Consider the following 18,668-nt stretch of genomic DNA (forward strand, 5'->3'; position numbering starts at 1 on the left):
GGAACTGTGACCCCGTCCAGGAGCGGTAGACAAGCCTCCATACCTGGGTTAGAGGCTCCAACAACAAGTACTTCTGTCTTCAATGGATTCACTTTCAATCTGATTTCCTCATCTTGCCCATTACTCCCTCAAGACATTCATTCAGAGGGGAGATGCCTTCCTTAGTTGACGCTGAAGTCTGGGGCATGGAGAGATATTGGATGTCATAAGCGTACTGATAAAACCCCATCCCATACCTCCAGAGGATCTCTCCAGGCGGTTTCATGTAGATGTTAAATAGCATTCGGGACAGGATGATGCGACGAAGGATGCCAAATTTAAGCTTCCAAGCATCACCATCTGAATCTGCTTCTGAGATAGGACCAAAACCACCGCAACGCAGTGCCCCCGATCCCCAATTCCCTCAGGCTTTCCAGAAGGATACCATGGTTGACGGTATTGAAAGCCACTGAGAGGTCCAAAAGCACCGACAGGGTCATACTTCCCCTGTCAATGCTCAAGCGGAGATCATCTAAGGAGACCATTGCAATCTTGACTCTGTATCCCGTCCTGAAGCCAATTTGAAAAGGGTCCAGATAGTCTGTTTCATCCAAGACCACTTGGACTTGAAGAGCAACTGCCCTCTCAATCACCTTGCTTAGAAATGGAAGATGGGGGACCGGTCTGTAATTGTTCATGTCCAAGGGATCTAGGGAGGGCTTTTTCAGAAGCGGCCGTACCACCGCTTCTTTTAAGCAAGATGGAAAATAGCCCTCCCTAAGAGGTGCATCCATGATACATCTCAGGTGAGTCCTAAGTGCATCTCCTCCTTGGAGGACCAGCCATGAAGGGGAAAGGTTGAGAGGGCAAGTTGTCTTCTTTACACTTCTAAGGAGCTTGTCTACGTCCTCAGGACTCACAGATTCAATTTGATCCAGTATGATCTTATTCACAGAGTCACTGGACACCTCACCTATAGCCTCTGCAATAATGCTGGCATCCAAGTCAGCTCTTATCTGAGAGATATTATCTGTGAAATAGTCATTTAAAGCATCACAGTGATCTGTGGTAGGCTCTAATGGTGGGTTCTGGGGGGCAGGTGCCTGGATCAGGTTCCAGATCTCCCCCTCTCCCACTTAAGCCGTCCCTTTATGCTTCTCTTCCCTTGGTGTTTTCATTCCTTTATTCCTTCTTTCTACTCCTTTTACCTACATCCTTTCAAGGGGGTCCAAAGCCTTTTCAGCATGTTCCCAAAACCGGGAGGAGGGTGTTCTTTTTGGGGCTGAGGGTCTCTCTGTTGGTCCTCCTCCGCAGGGTTGTTGTGAAGGGAAAGGTATGTAGTTGTGGGGGATGCCTAATATGGATCCTGTGGGCCTTTAAGCCTAGTTCCCAGGTTGCCAGGGAAGTGTCAGTCTCCCCAGACGGGGCTTTGGGGTCCCTCCATCTCCTTCCTCTTGGATTTGGCCTAGATTTTGCCTCTTTCCCCCACCCAGACAGAGCCTCCTCACCCCAGGACCCCAGAGAAAACGTCTCCCCCCCCCCCAAAAAAAACAACACTGTTGTTTCCAATGCTATTGAACCCTATCCTGTGTGATGCTTTGTATTTGGCACAAAACTCTTCACCAAATGAGTCATCAGAAGGGAGGGTCTCTCCTCTGCCCCACTTTCCAGGAGGGAGAGGGCTCCCCAAAATCCTTTCTACCCTTGAATGCCCCTCCCCTTCATGGCCATGCCTCTCTCCAAGGGTCCCCCCTTTCCTCTTTTCTCAAAATAACCCCCCAAGTACCTGGGCCCCAAGGAATCCCCAGAGGAGGGGGCAGGGAAGGGAGAGGAGGCCTGGCAGGCTCCCTGCCTTTCTTTGTGGGGAGGAGATCGGGGTTTCCGTCCTTCTTACATCACCCCTCCCCAGAAGATCCTCCAGCCATTCTTAATGAATGAGGGCTCTCCCCACTTCCCTCCCTCAGAGCAGGCTGTGAGGGCGGCAGATTCAGGGGATGAGACTGAGCATGCACATTTGCCACCAAAGGCCCCTCTTGAGCATGCGCAGGGATCGCAAAGCCCTAGCTGCTGCTGTTTATTCCATTGTCGACATTTGAAAGAAGGGAAGGACTACACCCTTCCTTCCTTCCTTTTTCCTTCCTTCCTTCCGGAATGGAGCCCAAGCTGCGGAGCTGGACTCAGGAGGGAAAGGCTGTGAAGACTCTGCTTTGTACATACAGATCTCTCTCTCTCTCTCTCTCTCTCTCTCTCTCTGTGTGTGTGTGTGTGTATGTGTGTATACACACAAGTGTGTGTGTGTGTGTGTGTGTGTGTGTGTGTTTGCCTCTGCTGCTCATATGGCTGGGAATGGAGCTGAGGACTGAGAAGAGAAGAAAGGGTCAGTTTTGTGCAACTTCAGAACTTATATGCATCAATGAGTCCATTGTGTTGAAATAACAAAGAACTTTATTAAGAACACAATGGCGGGATACAGACCGACCAAAAATGGCAGTCTCTCGCCACCCTGGTTTGCTCCGCAAGGGAGCCAAAGTGAACAAACTGTGTGGCTCCATCGCCAAACAAAAAGAACCCACAAAAAGCAGGTTCTTGTTGTGGTGCCTTTGTGACGCCGCAAGGCACCAATGGCGCACTTGCAGTGTCACAAAGGGGCCGGGACGTGCATACGCTACGCATCCATTGCATCAAAATGGCAGCGCCTGTGTGTACAGGGTGCCGCCATTTTGACGCCCCATCACGTGCTAGGAGTGAGGTCGGTATGGACACTACGTTCTCGGCCAACCCCTAGCATGTGACGGGGGCTGCGCAAAGGCCCATTTAAATCAGGCCAGCATTTAAGTTAGCATTTAAATCAGAACTGCCCACCCCAAGCCAAATAATACATTAAAACCCCAAAACCTAAAACTCCACCCTCTTTCAAACCTAGCCCCCACCTCCAATTCCCACAGTCAATGGCCCACAGGTAACAAGGCTACCTTTGTCATTCCCAGAAACTAGTCCCCTTTATGTTAATACCTTCCCCCCAAATTTCTTCAGCCAACATCCCACACATTCCAACGGCTATAAATCAAACAACTATTCTAGCCAGCTGCAACAAATCCCACCCTCTATCTAGCTAACCCATTCCACAACCCATAATTCCCAGTCAAATTTATAAACTAAAGCAATGATCTACTCTAATAGCAATTAATAGATAAAATTAAGAAAATATAACTTTAAAACATAAAGACATATGGAGAGACAAACCTAACACACAAATCACAAGGGCATTTTCTTATCACCAAAGGAAGAAAAATATATTCTTTGTATTCCTTCTCCACAAAAATAATGTTAGTTCATTTCTGGGATTTTTGTGGCTTCTTTCCTGTGTGGCCTTTCTGATGTCTTACTAGGTGTGACTTTGAAGAAAAACATTTCCCACAATGCTGGCATTTGTATGGCTTCTCTCCCGTGTGGGCTCTCTGATGTGTCACTAGGTTTGAGTTCTGAGCAAAACATTGTCCACAATGCTGGCATTTGTGTGGCTTCTCTCCCGTGTGGGCTCTCTGATGTGTCAATAGGTGTGCCTTCTGAGAAAAACATTTCCCACAATGCTGGCATTTGTATGGCTTCTCTCCTGTGTGGACTCTCTGATGTGTTACTAGGTGTGACTTTAAAGGAAAACATTTCCCACAATGCTGGCATTTGTATGGCTTCTCTCCTGTGTGGACTCTCTGATGTCTCACTAAGTCTCCCTTCAAAGAAAAACATTTCCCACAATGCTGGCATTTGTGTGGCTTCTCTCCTGTGTGGACTCTCTGATGTGCCAATAGGTTTGACTTTGAAGAAAAACATTTCCCACAATGCTGGCATTTGTGTGGCTTCTCTCCTGTGTGGACTCTCTCATGTGCCAATAGGTATGACTTGGAAGAAAAACATGTTCCACAATGCTGGCATTTGTATGGCTTCTCTCCTGTGTGGACTCTCTGATGTCTCACTAAGTCTCCCTTCAAAGAAAAACCTTTCCCACAATGCTGGCATTTGTATGGCTTCTGTCCTGTGTGGACTCTCTGATGTTTCACTAGGTCAGGCTTCCAAGAAAAACATTTCCCACAATGCTGGCATTTGTATGGCTTCTCTCCTGTGTGGACTCTCTGATGTTTCACTAGGTGTGCCTTCTGAGAAAAACATTTCCCACAATGCTGGCATTTGTATGGCTTCTCTCCTGTGTGGATTCTCTGATGTCTCACTAAGTCTCCCTTCAAAGAAAAACCTTTCCCACAATGCTGGCATTTGTATGGCTTCTCTCCTGTGTGGACTCTCTGATGTTTCACTAGGTGTGCCTTCTGAGAAAAACATTTCCCACAATGCTGGCATTTGTATGGCTTCTCTCCTGTGTGGACTCTCTGATGTGTCTCAACGTGCGCCTTTGAAGAAAAGCATTTCCCACAATGCTGGCATTTGTATGGCTTCTCTCCTGTGTGGACTCTCTGATGTGTTACTAGGTGTGACTTTAAAGGAAAACATTTCCCACAATGCTGGCATTTGTATGGCTTCTCTCCTGTGTGGATTCTGCGATGCATAACAAGGACTGACTTGTAGGCAAAACATTTCCTACAATGCTGGCATTTATGTGATTTCTTTCTTGTATGGACTCTCTCATGACTGACATGTTCTTCTGTAAACAATGACAATGACAGACAAGACTGAATCTCAGCATTAAGAGAGGAAGGTGTTACCCCAAGATTTAGCCCCACGTTAACCCCTCCCTATGTGAGATTAAATTAATTTGGGCACGTTACACATGCGCCGAAAGTACGCGCTCCGCACATACTAGGGTTAGGAAGGGGCGTACTAGGGTTAGAAAGGGGGGGGGTCTATTCTAGACACCCCTGAACTCTAGTATGTGCAGAGAGCGTACAAATTGACACCCTTCCACACAGGCGCCGCCATTTTGATGTCACGGACGCATAGCGTCCAGATGTTGCGCGGCAGAAGTGACGCTGCAAGTGTGCGACTAGCGCCTCTCAGCGCCACTTCTGGGGTGCAGAAAAGAAGCGCCATTTTCGAGCTGCTTTTTTGCTGTGTCTGGAAACTACGCGGTTTGGCCACTGCGGTTCCTGGACACAGCAACAGGCAGCACCGGCAAACCACTGCTTTCAGGCCATCTGTAACGCGCCATAGTTGGTGTGAGTGACCCGAGCATAACCCTGTTCTGGATGCCCCAAATCCATATAATGATTGTATCCTTACTCGTAGGAGCTAGCAAAGAAGAGATTGTAGGTGAACTGCCATAAGGAAATCATTGGAAGCAGATAGTCAGACAGTTGGAAAATATTCCAATAAATATATGTAAAAATACTTTGATTGAAAAGTGGCATCATTTCCTGTGAGACTGCCATAGAGTGTTGAGTCAGAGCACATGGCATGATGCAAGCTGACTTCAGAGGATGCTTCATGCTGTGTAGCACTAGGAGATGACTCACAACCAATACAGTATACAGCTCACATGTGGATTGATGTGGGTTGGAGTTGTGTGTACAAGATATTGTGAAGTTGATGAAAGTCAGGGAGGAGAGCTGGTACATATTTGTTTTCTATTGCAACTCAAGCTAAAGAACCTCCAAGGACTTGGAGGAAATCAACTGTGTCTCTGAGTTATTTTTAAGTGTGGAAAGTGGTTAGTGCATTGCCAATACCTATATCTGGAGATTTGCTTCTGTTCTTGCTGTGTTATTATTGAGCTCTGGGAGTGTCGCCTTCAGACTGTGCTATACATTGGCTTTGAATGGGACCAGAATTCAGAGCCAAGAAGGACCTGAGAGCTGGTGTGATAATCCTTTTTGGCTGAAGTATTTCCACCAAGCACCCATTTCATTTAATTCAGTTTCAGACAATTCTTTCCCCACACAAAAAACTTTCTAAAGTAATTTAAACCTTTTTGGATGCTCGGTTTCTGCCCCCAAGCAACAATTTCAGTACAAATATCAGCCCCAACTGGCTGTTCTTCAGTGTCAGTCCAGTTGCAGACAGACCCTCTGTTGATTTACATTGCTAAACACCTCTCTACACTCGCCAGCCCCACTTGCCATTGAAGTTACTGTCTTCTCTCCCCCATTCTGGACCGCAGCAATTGGATTCGAGATCCATCTAGATCAGTGATGGCGAAACTATGGAACATGTGCCAGAGGTGGCACTCAGAGCCCTCTCTGTGGGCACGTGTGCCATCACCCCAGCACAGATTTTGCCAGAGTTTGTTACTAGAAAGCCAGAGGGACACGGCAGTTTGCAATAAATAAGTGGCTTTTGGGTTGCAGTTTGGGGACTCGGCCTCTAAAAGGTTCACCATCACTGATTTAGGTAATGTATTACCATTAGCAAAGCCTCACAGTATTCACCACTCCCACCTTTGTTACCTAGTTTGTGTGTGTGTGTGTGTGTGCGCGCACGTGAACACGTATATGTATGTCTATGTGTGTTTTACTTTCCCCCTAAAAAACCCACAAAAACCTATTTGAAATGCCTCTGGAGTTCTGTGTGTTTCCCGGCCCTTCAGCCCCTAACCAACCCAGCTGCCAAGGTACCTCTTGCCTTCTTCTTCCACCGTTCTCATACGCCTCTCCCCCAGGGGCATGCCTGCCACCCAAATCTCACAAACCAGTCAGTTAATAGCCTCCGCAACTGATTCCCTTCCCCCAAGCCGTTCTAGGCCCCATTATACTTACCAACGACTTAAAACTACTAACATTTAAACTACTAACAACTCCCCACTAAACCTCAAGACCATTCTGGATGAACCACAGTAGCTGGTTCTGACAATTGGCAGTTTACAATGGGGTATTTAGTATCCTTATAAAGTGGGGAGCAGTAGTGCCTCACTAAATCACAAATTCAAATATTCTACAGGATGTTGCTATCTCAATTAAACTACACTTGAAAGGGATCTAGGACTCCCAGTAGACCACAAGTTGAACATGGGCCAACAGTGTGATGCGGCAGCTAAAAAGGCCAATGTCATTCTAGGCTGCATCAATATGAGTATAGTTTCTTGATCAAGGGAAGTAATAGTGTCATTCTCTTCTGCTTTGGTCAGGCCTCCCTTGGAATAATCCTGTGTCCAGTTCTGAGCCCCACAATTCAAAAGGATGTTGAAAAGTTTGAACATGCCCAGAGGAGGGCATCCAAAGTGGTGAAGGATTTGGAAACCATGAAGCCCTATGAGGAATGGCTTAGAGAGCTGGGTATGTTTAGCCTTGAGAAAAGAAAGTTAAGAGTGGATACGATATCCATGTTTAAATATCGGAAAGGGTCGTATTTATGATGGAACAAGCTTGCTTTCTGCTGCTACAGAGAAAAGGAGACACTACAATGGATGCAAGCCACATAGAAAGAGGTTCCATCTAGACATTATTAGGGACTTTGGGACAGTAAGAGCTCTTCGACAGTGCAATATACTCCCTTAGTGCTTGGTGGAGTCCTCTTCTTTGGAGGTCTTTAAACAGAGGCTGGATGGTGCTTGGAATGTGTATTCCTGCATGGCAGAAGAGGGTTGAACTGGATGGCCCTTGCGGTCTATTCCAACTCTATGATTCTATAATTCTAGTGGAATCATAGCACAATGATAATTTAGCATAAAAGGGACCTCAGTCTTCATAAAAAGGAGAATGGATTACGGTTCCTTACCCACAGAGGCCACATTCTGATAATTCTCCATCATCACATAACTGTAGATCAGTCTCTGTTTCTTCGTCAACAGTTTCCATTCGTCTTCGGTGAAATATACTGCCACATCCGCAAAGGTCACCTGCAACAGAAAATAGCCCTCATTCAGAGAGTGACTAAGCAAAAGGGGAGGAAAGCACATGGTTCATCCCAAATATTATTTCATCACTTCAATATTCAATCCAGGAAATTAACTTTAAATTCTGTCAGCAAAGGGAAAAAACAACTACTGCCTTCGAGATCCAGTTTGTCTCGAATCCTTTCAATATAATATACAATATAATAACCAATATAATTTAGGCCATGGCTGGGATATAGAGGATGGATTAGGATACTCACTATCCCAACACATACAGTACATTTAGCCACCAAAAAATTATAGTGCATTTAAACATTTCTTGCCACTTTTCAGAGGCAAAAGTTAATTTTAAAAAACTGTTCTGGGGAGCACTGTGGGCTTGAAGGCCACTGGGCCCACCCCATATTTAGATCCAGAGATGGTCTCCCATATCCCCCATTTCACAGACGGGAAAAGCAATACATATGTGGAAAAGCAACACCAAAAGGTGGTCAAGATGGACAAAGTTGTTTATGAGAAAGATAGAATCATAGAATCATAGAATCGTAGAGTTGGAAGAGACCACTAGGGCCATCCAGTCCAACCCCCTGCCATGCAGGAAATCCAAATCAAAGCATCCCTGACAGATGGCCATCCAGCCTGTTTAAAGACCTCCAAGGAAGGAGACTCTATCACCCTCCGAGGTCACACAAGCTAGGAAGGGCACAACAGTTTGCTTTTGCTTCAGCCTCCTGGGAAGGGCAATATCCTGCCTCTTTCTTTCCTCTCCTCTCCCCACTTTTGAGTTGATGGGGTGCAAACTGAATGGCATTCAGAAACTGAAGTAAGCTGAGAAGGGGGAAAGTGGGAGGAGGAGAGAGCAACCGGGACATTTTTAAAAGCCCCTGAAAAAGTGGGTTGACAGAGGATTAACCAGGACTGTCTTTGCAAAACTCAGACAGTATGTGATTTGCTTCCTTTCATAAATTGGCCCAGCAGTGACACAGATGAAGCTAATTGGATAGTGACTTACCGAAAGACTGTCTCTGGTAAATTGGGAAAGTATGTTCTCTGTTTGCTTTCAAGAGCTGGCCCAGCAGTGACACAGATGAAACTAATAGTCAAGAACCTCGACTCACCAAAGAGTTCTTGTATCTCTGCATCCTCTTTCTCTTGGGGCCCAACTCCCTGCGCTTGGCCTCTGTGTCGGCCATCAGGTGGGCAGGGGTCCTGGTGGTCTTGCACTTGGGTCACTTACAGCAAAAGGTGCCCCAAAGATGTGTCCAAGGGGACCGAGATGAAGTTCCTGAGAAAGGAGACCAGAGATTCAAAAAAGGACGCAAATTGGATCTCCTATAAAGAATTAATGCAAATAGATAGAACTGGTTATAGAATAAAGACATGAAAAGATCCTAATGATCAGGGTTATGATCTTTCATGGTTCTTTTACAGACAATTAAGAAAACTCTTCCTAATGGATAAAAACAATACGGTATTTGCAAATCAGACTCTGATCTAGAACAGGAAAAATGTTGAATAAAGATGCCTTATTAGCAAGACTTTATAATTGTATTCTTAAAAAATCTGTACAGAAGAGGAAGTTATTAAATAAAATATGGTTAGATGGTCTCAAAACTTTGGTTTTGCAATTGAATTAGACCCTTGGGAGTACACTTGGAAACAAAGATTGAACTATACTTGCAGCCAAAACATCAAAGAGAGTTATTATAAAACATTTTTGGTAGTATTTAACACCAGAGAGAATAAGCAAGATGTATAAGAATTGCAGTAATTTGATACAGTTAAATACCTGGGGGTTTGGCTCTCCACTAAAAATTCGGAACTGTATAAGAATAATTACTGTAAAACATGGCTTAAAATTAAAGCAGATTTATCCCGTTGGAATAAAATCGGCTTATCCTGGTTGGGTAAAGTGGCTGCTATTAAAATGTTAGTTTTACCTAGAATGATTTTCTTGTTTCAAACTATCCCAATCTTAACTAATGAAGCACCATTTGTAACGTGGAATCGAGATATTAGCAAGTTTTTGTGGGGAGGCAAGAAACCTAGAGTCCGCTTTCGGATAATGCAGGATGATGTAAAAACGCGGGCTTGGGACTTCCTGATTTAAAGACATACTTCTTTGCATGTTGTTTTGATTGGTTAATACAATACTTTAATTTGGAAGAGAAATCTCTTTTGAATTTGGAAATGTCCGGAAATGTGTTAGGGACACACGCATATCTTTTCTATGATAAGATCAAGGCTAATAATGCATTTACGTTACATTTTGTTAGAAAAGCTTTCTTTAAAACTTGGACTAAGTTTAAAAAATTATTATATCCAAAGCTCCCACTCTGGACTTCAGTCAATGAGGCTTTCCGTAGAAACAATACTATTATTCCGGGTCGTTGGTTAACATATGATGACTTATGATAAAAGGACAAATGTATTGTTTATTAAAACCATGAACGAATTGGATGAAGAAGGAATAACACTGAATTGGTTTCTTTATAGACAAATCAAGGAAAGATTTGTATTGGATAATAAGACCATTGGTATTAATCCTGTTTTATCTGAATTTGACAAAATAATTTTTGGAAAAAATGTAGGTAGAATCTCTAAGCTTTATAAGTATTTGTTAAACCTTCAAATGCATGACGAGCGAATTAAGCCGTCAATGATAAAATGGGCACAAGATTTGGGTGAAAATTTACCCTTAGAACAGTGGGGGGAAAACTGGCGGGTCCGAATGAAATATACTGCTTGTATAGCAATCAGAGAAAATTATTACAAGATGCAGAATAGGTGGCATGTAACTCCTTTAAAGCTCTCCAAAATTTACAAAACCCAAAATTTGGACTGCTGGAAGTGTGGTAACTCCCCAGGATCCCTGGTACATATGTGGTGGCAATGTCAGCATGCCAAGAAATACTGGAAAGTGATTCATCAGAAGATGCAAATGATTCTTAATTATAAATCCCCATTTGACCCAAAAATGTTTTTGTTGAATATGGTTATGGATGTTAAACTTGAGAATATGCATGGAAAATTACTATTTTATGATTTCAGCGGCCAGATTGGTGTATGCTTCTTGTTGGAAAGGGTCAGGGCAGCCCTTGTGGAAGGACTGGACTATGAAACTATTGGATTATATGGAATTGGAGAAACTCACTTGCTACAGGAAAAACCTTGACTGGGAAAGATGGAACTGGGCCAGCCTACTCTCTCCCTCAGAGGCCGAAAGATGACAGTTAGGGAGGGAGGAGCCTCTTCCTTCAGGCTAGCCCCTGATGGTACTGGGCCAGCCTACTCTCTCCCTCAGAGGCCGAAAGATGACAGTTAGGGAGGGAGGAGCCTCCTTCTTCAGGCTAGCCCCTGATGGAATTGGGCCAGCCTACTCTCTCCCTCAGAGGCCGAAAGATGACAGTTAGGGAGGGAGGAGCCTCTTCCTTCAGGCTAGCCCCTGATGGTACTGGGCCAGCCTACTCTCTCCCTCAGAGGCCGAAAGATGACAGTTAGGGAGGGAGGAGCCTCCTTCTTCAGGCCAGCCCCTGATGGAACTGGGCCAGCCTACTCTCTCCCTCAGAGGCCGAAAGATGACAGTTAGGGAGGGAGGAGCCTCTTCCTTCAGGCTAGCCCCTGATGGTACTGGGCCAGCCTACTCTCTCCCTCAGAGGCCGAAAGATGACAGTTAGGGAGGGAGGAGCCTCCTTCTTCAGGCTAGCCCCTGATGGAATTGGGCCAGCCTACTCTCTCCCTCAGAGGCCGAAAGATGACAGTTAGGGAGGGAGGAGCCTCTTCCTTCAGGCTAGCCCCTGATGGTACTGGGCCAGCCTTCTCTCTCCCTCAGAGGCCGAAAGATGACAGTTAGGGAGGGAGGAGCCTCCTTCTTCAGGCTAGCCCCTGATGGAACTGGGCCAGCCTACTCTCTCCCTCAGAGGCCAAAAGATGACAGTTAGGGAGGGAGGAGCCTCTTCCTTCAGGCTAGCCCCTGATGGTACTGGGCCAGCCTTCTCTCTCCCTCAGAGGCCAAAAGATGACAGTTAGGGAGGGAGGAGCCTCCTTCTTCAGGCTAGCCCCTGATGGAACTGGGCCAGCCTACTCTCTCCCTCAGAGGCCGAAAGATGACAGTTAGGGAGGGAGGAGCCTCTTCCTTCAGGCTAGCCCCTGATGGTACTGGGCCAGCCTACTCTCTCCCTCAGAGGCCGAAAGATGACAGTTAGGGAGGGAGGAGCCTCCTTCTTCAGGCTAGCCCCTGATGGAACTGGGCCAGCCTACTCTCTCCCTCAGAGGCCGAAAGATGACAGTTAGGCAGGGAGGAGCCTCTTCCTTCAGGCTAGCCCCTGATGGTACTGGGCCAGCCTACTCTCTCCCTCAGAGGCTGAAAGATGACAGTTAAGGAGGGAGGAGCCTCCTTCTTCAGGCTAGCCCCTGATGGAACTGGGCCAGCCTACTCTCTCCCTCAGAGGCCGAAAGATGACAGTTAGGCAGGGAGGAGCCTCTTCCTTCAGGCTAGCCCCTGATGGTACTGGGCCAGCCTTCTCTCTCCCTCAGAGGCCGAAAGATGACAGTTAGGGAGGGAGGAGCCTCTTCCTTCAGGCTAGCCCCTGATGGTACTGGGCCAGCCTTCTCTCTCCCTCAGAGGCCGAAAGATGACAGTTAGGGAGGGAGGAGCCTCTTCCTTCAGGCTAGCCCCTGATGGTACTGGGCCAGCCTTCTCTCTCCCTCAGAGGCCGAAAGATGACAGTTAGGGAGGGAGGAGCCTCTTCCTTCAGGCTAGCCCCTGATGGTACTGGGCCAGCCTTCTCTCTCCCTCAGAGGCCGAAAGATGACAGTTAGGGAGGGAGGAGCCTCTTCCTTCAGGCTAGCCCCTGATGGTACTGGGCCAGCCTTCTCTCTCCCTCAGAGGCCGAAAGATGACAGTTAGGGAGGGAGGAGCCTCTTCCTTCAGGCTAGCCACTGATGGAACTGGGCCGGCCTTCTCTCTCCCTCAGAGGCCGAAAGATGACAGTTAGGGAGGGAGGAGCCTCTTCCTTCAGGCTAGCCCCTGATGGTACTGGGCCAGCCTTCTCTCTCCTTCAGAGGCCGAAAGATGACAGTTAGGGAGGGAGGAGCCTCCTTCTTCAGGCTAGCCCCTGATGGAACTGGGCCGGCCTTCTCTCTCCCTCAGAGGCCGAAAGATGACAGTTAGGGAGGGAGGAGCCTCTTCCTTCAGGCTAGCCCCTGATGGTACTGGGCCAGCCTTCTCTCTCCCTCAGAGGCCGAAAGATGACAGTTAGGGAGGGAGGAGCCTCTTCCTTCAGGCTAGCCCCTGATGGAACTGGGCCGGCCTTCTCTCTCCCTCAGAGGCCGAAAGATGACAGTTAGGGAGCGAGGAGCCTCTTCCTTCAGGCTAGCCCCTGATGGAGCTGGGCCAGCCTACTCTCTCCCTCAGATATATGACTTTTTTTTTGCTATATTTAAATTGTGCATGGATTAATTCTATTCGTTTAGATCTGATTGCATTAAGGGCTATAATTTGGCATAATCGTGTCCCATCTTTCTCTTGGAAGTCTTACTTAATCTTGCTTTATTTTTAGATTAGAATACTGTATATTGTGTATAGTTTATAACTAATACATTTATTTAAGATGTAATGCTGTATATGTTGTTCATCTTATATATTGTTATGTGTATCTTTATCTGTTTTTAATGCCTAATAAAGATTATACTAAAAAAAAAAGAATTGCAGTAATTTGTATTGGAAATGTGAAAAAGAAAAGGGCTCAATCTATCATTTGTGGTGGACTTGTGGGAAAGCAATACAATATTGGAAGTTGATTTATTTTGAAATTAAGAAAGTTGTAACTATATCTTTTAAATTCGTGCCTGAATTTTTTTGCTTAATATAATAGAACAATCCATGGGGGGAAAATGGTTTAATATTATTTTATATGTTGTCATCTGCAAGAATAGTGTTTGCTCAGAGATAGAAAACTAAGGAAATACCTTCAAAAGAAGATTGGATATTTAAGCTTCTGGACATGATGGAAATGGACAAACTCTCAAGAGGAATTAGAAACGATCGTCAAATTTATATAAAGGAGACTGGAATAATATAACTGAATATCTCCAGAAGCATGGAGGGAAAATGCTACTTTAGGGATAGAATTAATTTTAGTTGAAGTATTTTAATTTATTCAAAGAAATATAACAGCTGTAAAACAGAAGTATGTTGGGAGGTTAAAAGCCCAATGATGTTTAATCTAATGAGAGCGATTTTGTATCAACTGTTTTACAATTTAAATGAGGACTGAAAGAGAAAATAAATGATTTAAAAGGATAAGTCTAAGTAGAACAATATATATTTACTTTTTACTTATTAACAGATAATTAAAAACAAATGAGATAGAAATAAATGTTAGTCTGGTAGTTTGGAAGCAGCGGATGGTAAATGCGAGTAATAGGTTTGTCTTTAACGCTCAGTGCTATGGAATCCTGGGATTCTACCTTTGGACACTTAGCCTTCTCTGCCAGAGAGCTCTGGTGCCACAAAGAACTACAAATCCCAGGATTCCAGAGGATGGAGCCAGGAGGGTTAAAGCGGTTTCGAACTGGATTATTTCTGCAGTGCAGATACAGCCTGAGTCGGTTGTAAAAGTGCAGAAGCACCCAAGTCTTGTTTTCACCTTCCTAATAATGGGTTTCCTTTAAAACAAATAATCAGTCTGCTTTTCTGTCTAATCCTTATTTTTTTGTTCTTGTTGTTTCTATGTTTACTTGGTCATATGAAATGGTCTGGTCTGCCTCCTTCCTTCTTCCCTGAAAATCTCTTAATAAGGAAACGGGGGAGACTTTTAAAACCTCCCAAAGGAGCTCTTTGGAGCCTCAGGAGAGAAAGAGAAGCCTCTGTTCAACTGAAGCCTCAGAGAAGGTTCTGGAACATTATTCCCCACAGTCACAAGCAGCACAAAATGGCCTCCAGAAAACAAAATGGCCGCCTCTGCCTCAGGACTTGGCAGTTGGCAGTTTGAGGTCTTCAGGGAACCCAAAATGGAGGATGAAAGGCCCTAAAGTCAGAAGGGACCCCAAACAGCATTTCCAAACCTTAACAACTCCTAAAATCTTTCCTGATGCTATAATATAGGGACTCACTGAGATACTCTTTATAAATAGGTCTTCACATGTCTTTATAAATAAATAAAATTTAATAATACTAATGCTACTAATAATGATAGTAATATTAAGTTACAACCAGGAGATTTCTCCCTGTGGCTTCTCCCCCAGAGGCCTCTGCTTATGCTCAGGAGCTCCTTCTTCTCCTCCTTCTTCTTCCTCTGCAGAATCCTCCAGAGGCCTCTCTGCTCTTCCTCCTCCTCCTTAGGCTCTTCCTCTAAGCCTTCCTCCTCCTCCTCAGGTCCTTCCTCTAAGCCTTCCTCCCCATCTCCTCTTCCTCAGGCCTTTCCTGTAAGCCCTTCCTCTTCCTCCTCCTCTTCCTCCTCCTCAGGACTTTCCTCTAAGTCTTCCTTCTCCTCTTCCTCTTCCTCTAAGACTTCCTCCTCCTCCAGCCCTTCCTCTAAGCCTTCCTCCTCCTCCTCCTCTTCCTCTAAGCCTTCCTCCTCCTCCAGCCCTTCCTCTAAGCCTTCCCCTTCCTCCTCTTCCTCCTCCTCCTCCTCCACCTCAGGTCCTTCCTCTAATCCTTCCTCCTCCTTTTCCTCCCAGACTTTGGGGGGAGTGTTGTGTGCCTTCATTTCCTTTCTGGGGATCCTAAGGCAACACTGTCACAGGAGTCTCTTTGTAGGTTTTGTCAAAGGGTGTTTACCATTGCCATCCTTTGAGGCTGAGAGAGTGTGCCTTGGGGGCTGGGGGTGTGCTGCGTGCCTTGAACCCGTGTCTAGTGACCCTATTCCCAGGGTTTTCTTGCCTTCAGGTTTGCCTTCCACTTTGCCCTTTGTCTTCCTCTGAGGCTGAGAGATTGTCTGCTGCCCAAGGTTCCCCTGCAGTGGGTTTCATGGCCCAGAATGAATGCCAATTTCATCAGGTAGATGTGTGTCTGTGTGTGTGTGTGTTGTATGCTTTCCAGCTGGCCGTTGGTCTTCCTCTGAGGCTGAGAGAGTGTGACTTACCCAAGGTCACCCATTTTATATAATGGGACTTTAGCACCCATGGATTTTGCTATCCAAACCAAATCCCAAAGGATACCAAGGGCCTATTGTTTTCCCATCTTTTTTTGCAAATAGCAAAGCAGATCTTGCTTGCCTGATCTTTGCATGTTCAAGAGCAGTGTTGGGCAAATGCTAAGAGCTGCCTTGTGGGTTAGGAAGAGGGTCCTGGAAAACAGTCCTCTTCCTCTGGACCCACAGACTCAGAAAGACATGGACTCAGAAAGACATTCAATGGGACCCCTTTCTTTGAGGCTGCTCTAGGTCCAGGAGGGTCTCTCAGGAGAGATTGGGAAAGTCAGCCTTTAAGGAGTTCTGGTCCTTAAGGGTTAATATCTCCAGGCTTTGCTGAGAGGGCAATATTTGGGATTTGGCCAGATCCAGGCTGCAGGGCTCTCTCAGATCTGGTTCAAAAACACTGCAGAAATTATGATGATGATAATGATGATGATGATGATGAATCTTCCCTTCAAACCCACAGAGCCTTGTGGACGCTCAAATAGTAGCAGTGGTCATAAACACATTGCAAAAATAATCCAGTTTGCAGAAATAAACCACTTCAACTGCCTTAGTTCAGTGCTTGGGAATCCTGGGAATTTTAGATTATTATGGCATCTGAGTTGTCTGACAGAGAAGACTAAATATCTCACAAAACTACAGTTCCCAGAATTCCCTAGCATACAGCCAGACAGTTGAAGCAGCCCTGAACTTGGACCATTGTTAGCGGTTGGCTTGGAGCCTGAATAGGGTTCTAGAAGGCTGGTGGGTTTGGTCATTGGCTGCTTGGGAATAAGGGCTCCTTCTGGGTTTCCTTGGCAGGAAAGGAAAGGAAAGGTGGGTGCCTCAAGATGCAGATGGGAGAGCCCTAAATTTGGTTCCTTTGTGAGAATGCTGACTGAGGGAAAAGAGAAGGGTAATGGATTTGGTCCCCAGGGAGGCCCCCGGTCAGGCAGGGCAGGCCACACAACATTTGCTAACTCCCAAGTCAAATCCTGGTTTCCCTTCTTTTGCCCAGGACCTAAACCTGGACCAGAAAGGATCAGGTTTTATTTGCTTTCTTCTCCTGTAACAGGTGTTTTTCCTTGCCCTTTTTACACGTGGCAGTAAAGATACGATACAGCAGGGCCTGGCATTGAGCTTCCAGTGTTCATGCATGATCTTCAGGCAGGAGATGAGGCTACCTCTTCTCCATTTTGGAGGGAGCCCAATTCCAGGAAAGAGGAAAGGGCTCTGTGCAAACATCCAGATCGGATGTGAGAGCAGTAGCTTATTATAATTTGCGAGGCTTGGGTAATTGGTTTCTTCAACTAGAAAAATTGCAGGGGTCTATGGATTGGTTTAGTTTCTTGCTTTCTCTCAGTTGTGGTGGTACAAGGGCTGACTACTATACTCTGCATTCACCATCTGGCTATAAAGAAGGAGACTAAATTAAATGCTTTTTATCCTTAGTTTTTTGTGGATTTTTGGGACTATGTGGCCATGTTCTAGAAGAGTTTCTTCCTGACGTTTCGCCAGCATCTGTGTCTGGCATCTCCAGAGATTCCAGCCACAGATGCTGACGAAACGTCAGGAAGAAACTCTTCTAGAACGTGGCCACATAGCCTGAAAAACCCACAAAAAGCTATGGAAGCCGGCCATGAAAGCGTTCGACTTCACGCTTTTTATTCTTTCTCTCCAAGCAAGTGAGAAAGAATATTTCTCTCATTTCCCCTTGATCTGGGAACAGACCTTTAAAAATTTCTCTCTTCATTTCTACACAGGAAAGTATATTGAGTAGATTTGAATGACAAACTGTGAGCGACTGTGGTTTGTAATTTATGCATTAGGCTGAATGAGATCGCTAGAGGCCCTGCCCCAGGTCCTAGGCTTTAGCTCACAAACCTCAGGACCTGAATTCACAACCCTATAAGAGAGATGGAGGGACACCAGAAAGTAGGCAACTAAAGTCCTATACATATTATCCAATTGTACCAGTTTGGTGCCATGTTACCGGCTGTGGATCCATCCTACAGAAACCTGGGAATGGGGTGCTTAGATGCTTGGTAGAGAGCCCCAGTGCAGTCCTTCATGAGTTGCTATATAATTCTAAGTGCCTGAAAGATGAAATCCCAGGATTCTGTTGGACAGAGTCCTGGAAGTTTCATGGTATCTAAGTGCTAGGTTTGGGCAATGGAGATACAACCCAGGTGCCAAAAATGACCCATAGCAATTCTGGACAGACTCATTCAATCTCTGTCTCTATTGGTGGAGGGCTATTTACACCAAGAAACCCATGGATCCTCAAGGGAGCTCCAGTTTATTTAGTTTATTTATATACAGAAATCTTTTCTCCCAATATAGGGACTCAGGATGGCTAACAATAAATTTAATACAGTACAAATTCAAAACAATGCAAAGGGATTAAAATTATAACTATTTTTTTTTAAATTAAACCATTTATATAATTACACCTTAAAAATAGTAAATTGCATCAGAAACCACATACAAACCTTGACCTCTGAATTGCAGTTCAAATCTTATCTCTGTTTTGCTTAGGATCCAGCCTTGAGGTATCAGCATTTCCAGAAAGAAGAGAAAGTGGAAGTGTGAAATACTTTTTGTTTGGAGGAAGTGTCTATCCGGATTCTGTCCTGAAAAACTATTAGAGCCCCTTTAATGCTGTCTTTGATTCAGAACATATGATTTTAAGGCATCTTGCACTTCTATCTCCATCCAATAAACCTTTGAATTATTTCAAGCATTCTGTTTTCCTGGCTGCCCATCCCAAGAGTATGAAACATAGCACCAGT

The 18,668-nt window shown here is 45.3% G+C and overlaps 1 protein-coding gene across 1 annotated transcript; it reads right to left on the reverse strand.

Moving 5' to 3' along the window:
• Positions 1-2,482: 2,482 nt before the first annotated feature.
• On the reverse strand, positions 2,483-7,711 carry LOC149301548 (uncharacterized). Its single transcript, XM_089484049.1, has 2 exons — positions 7,639-7,711; positions 2,483-4,633 (listed from the first exon to the last, which is right to left on the reverse strand). The coding sequence occupies exons 1-2, from the start codon at positions 7,670-7,672 to the stop codon at positions 3,312-3,314; spliced, it is 1,356 nt and encodes a 451-aa protein (XP_089340175.1). The 5' UTR covers positions 7,673-7,711; the 3' UTR covers positions 2,483-3,311.
• Positions 7,712-18,668: the final 10,957 nt, after the last annotated feature.

The sequence above is a fragment of the Sceloporus occidentalis genome, unplaced genomic scaffold (genome assembly GCF_023333645.1).
Source record: "Sceloporus occidentalis isolate IW3139 unplaced genomic scaffold, rSceOcc1.0.p SCAF_21, whole genome shotgun sequence".
In the NCBI taxonomy this organism is placed as follows: Eukaryota; Metazoa; Chordata; class Lepidosauria; order Squamata; family Phrynosomatidae; genus Sceloporus; species Sceloporus occidentalis.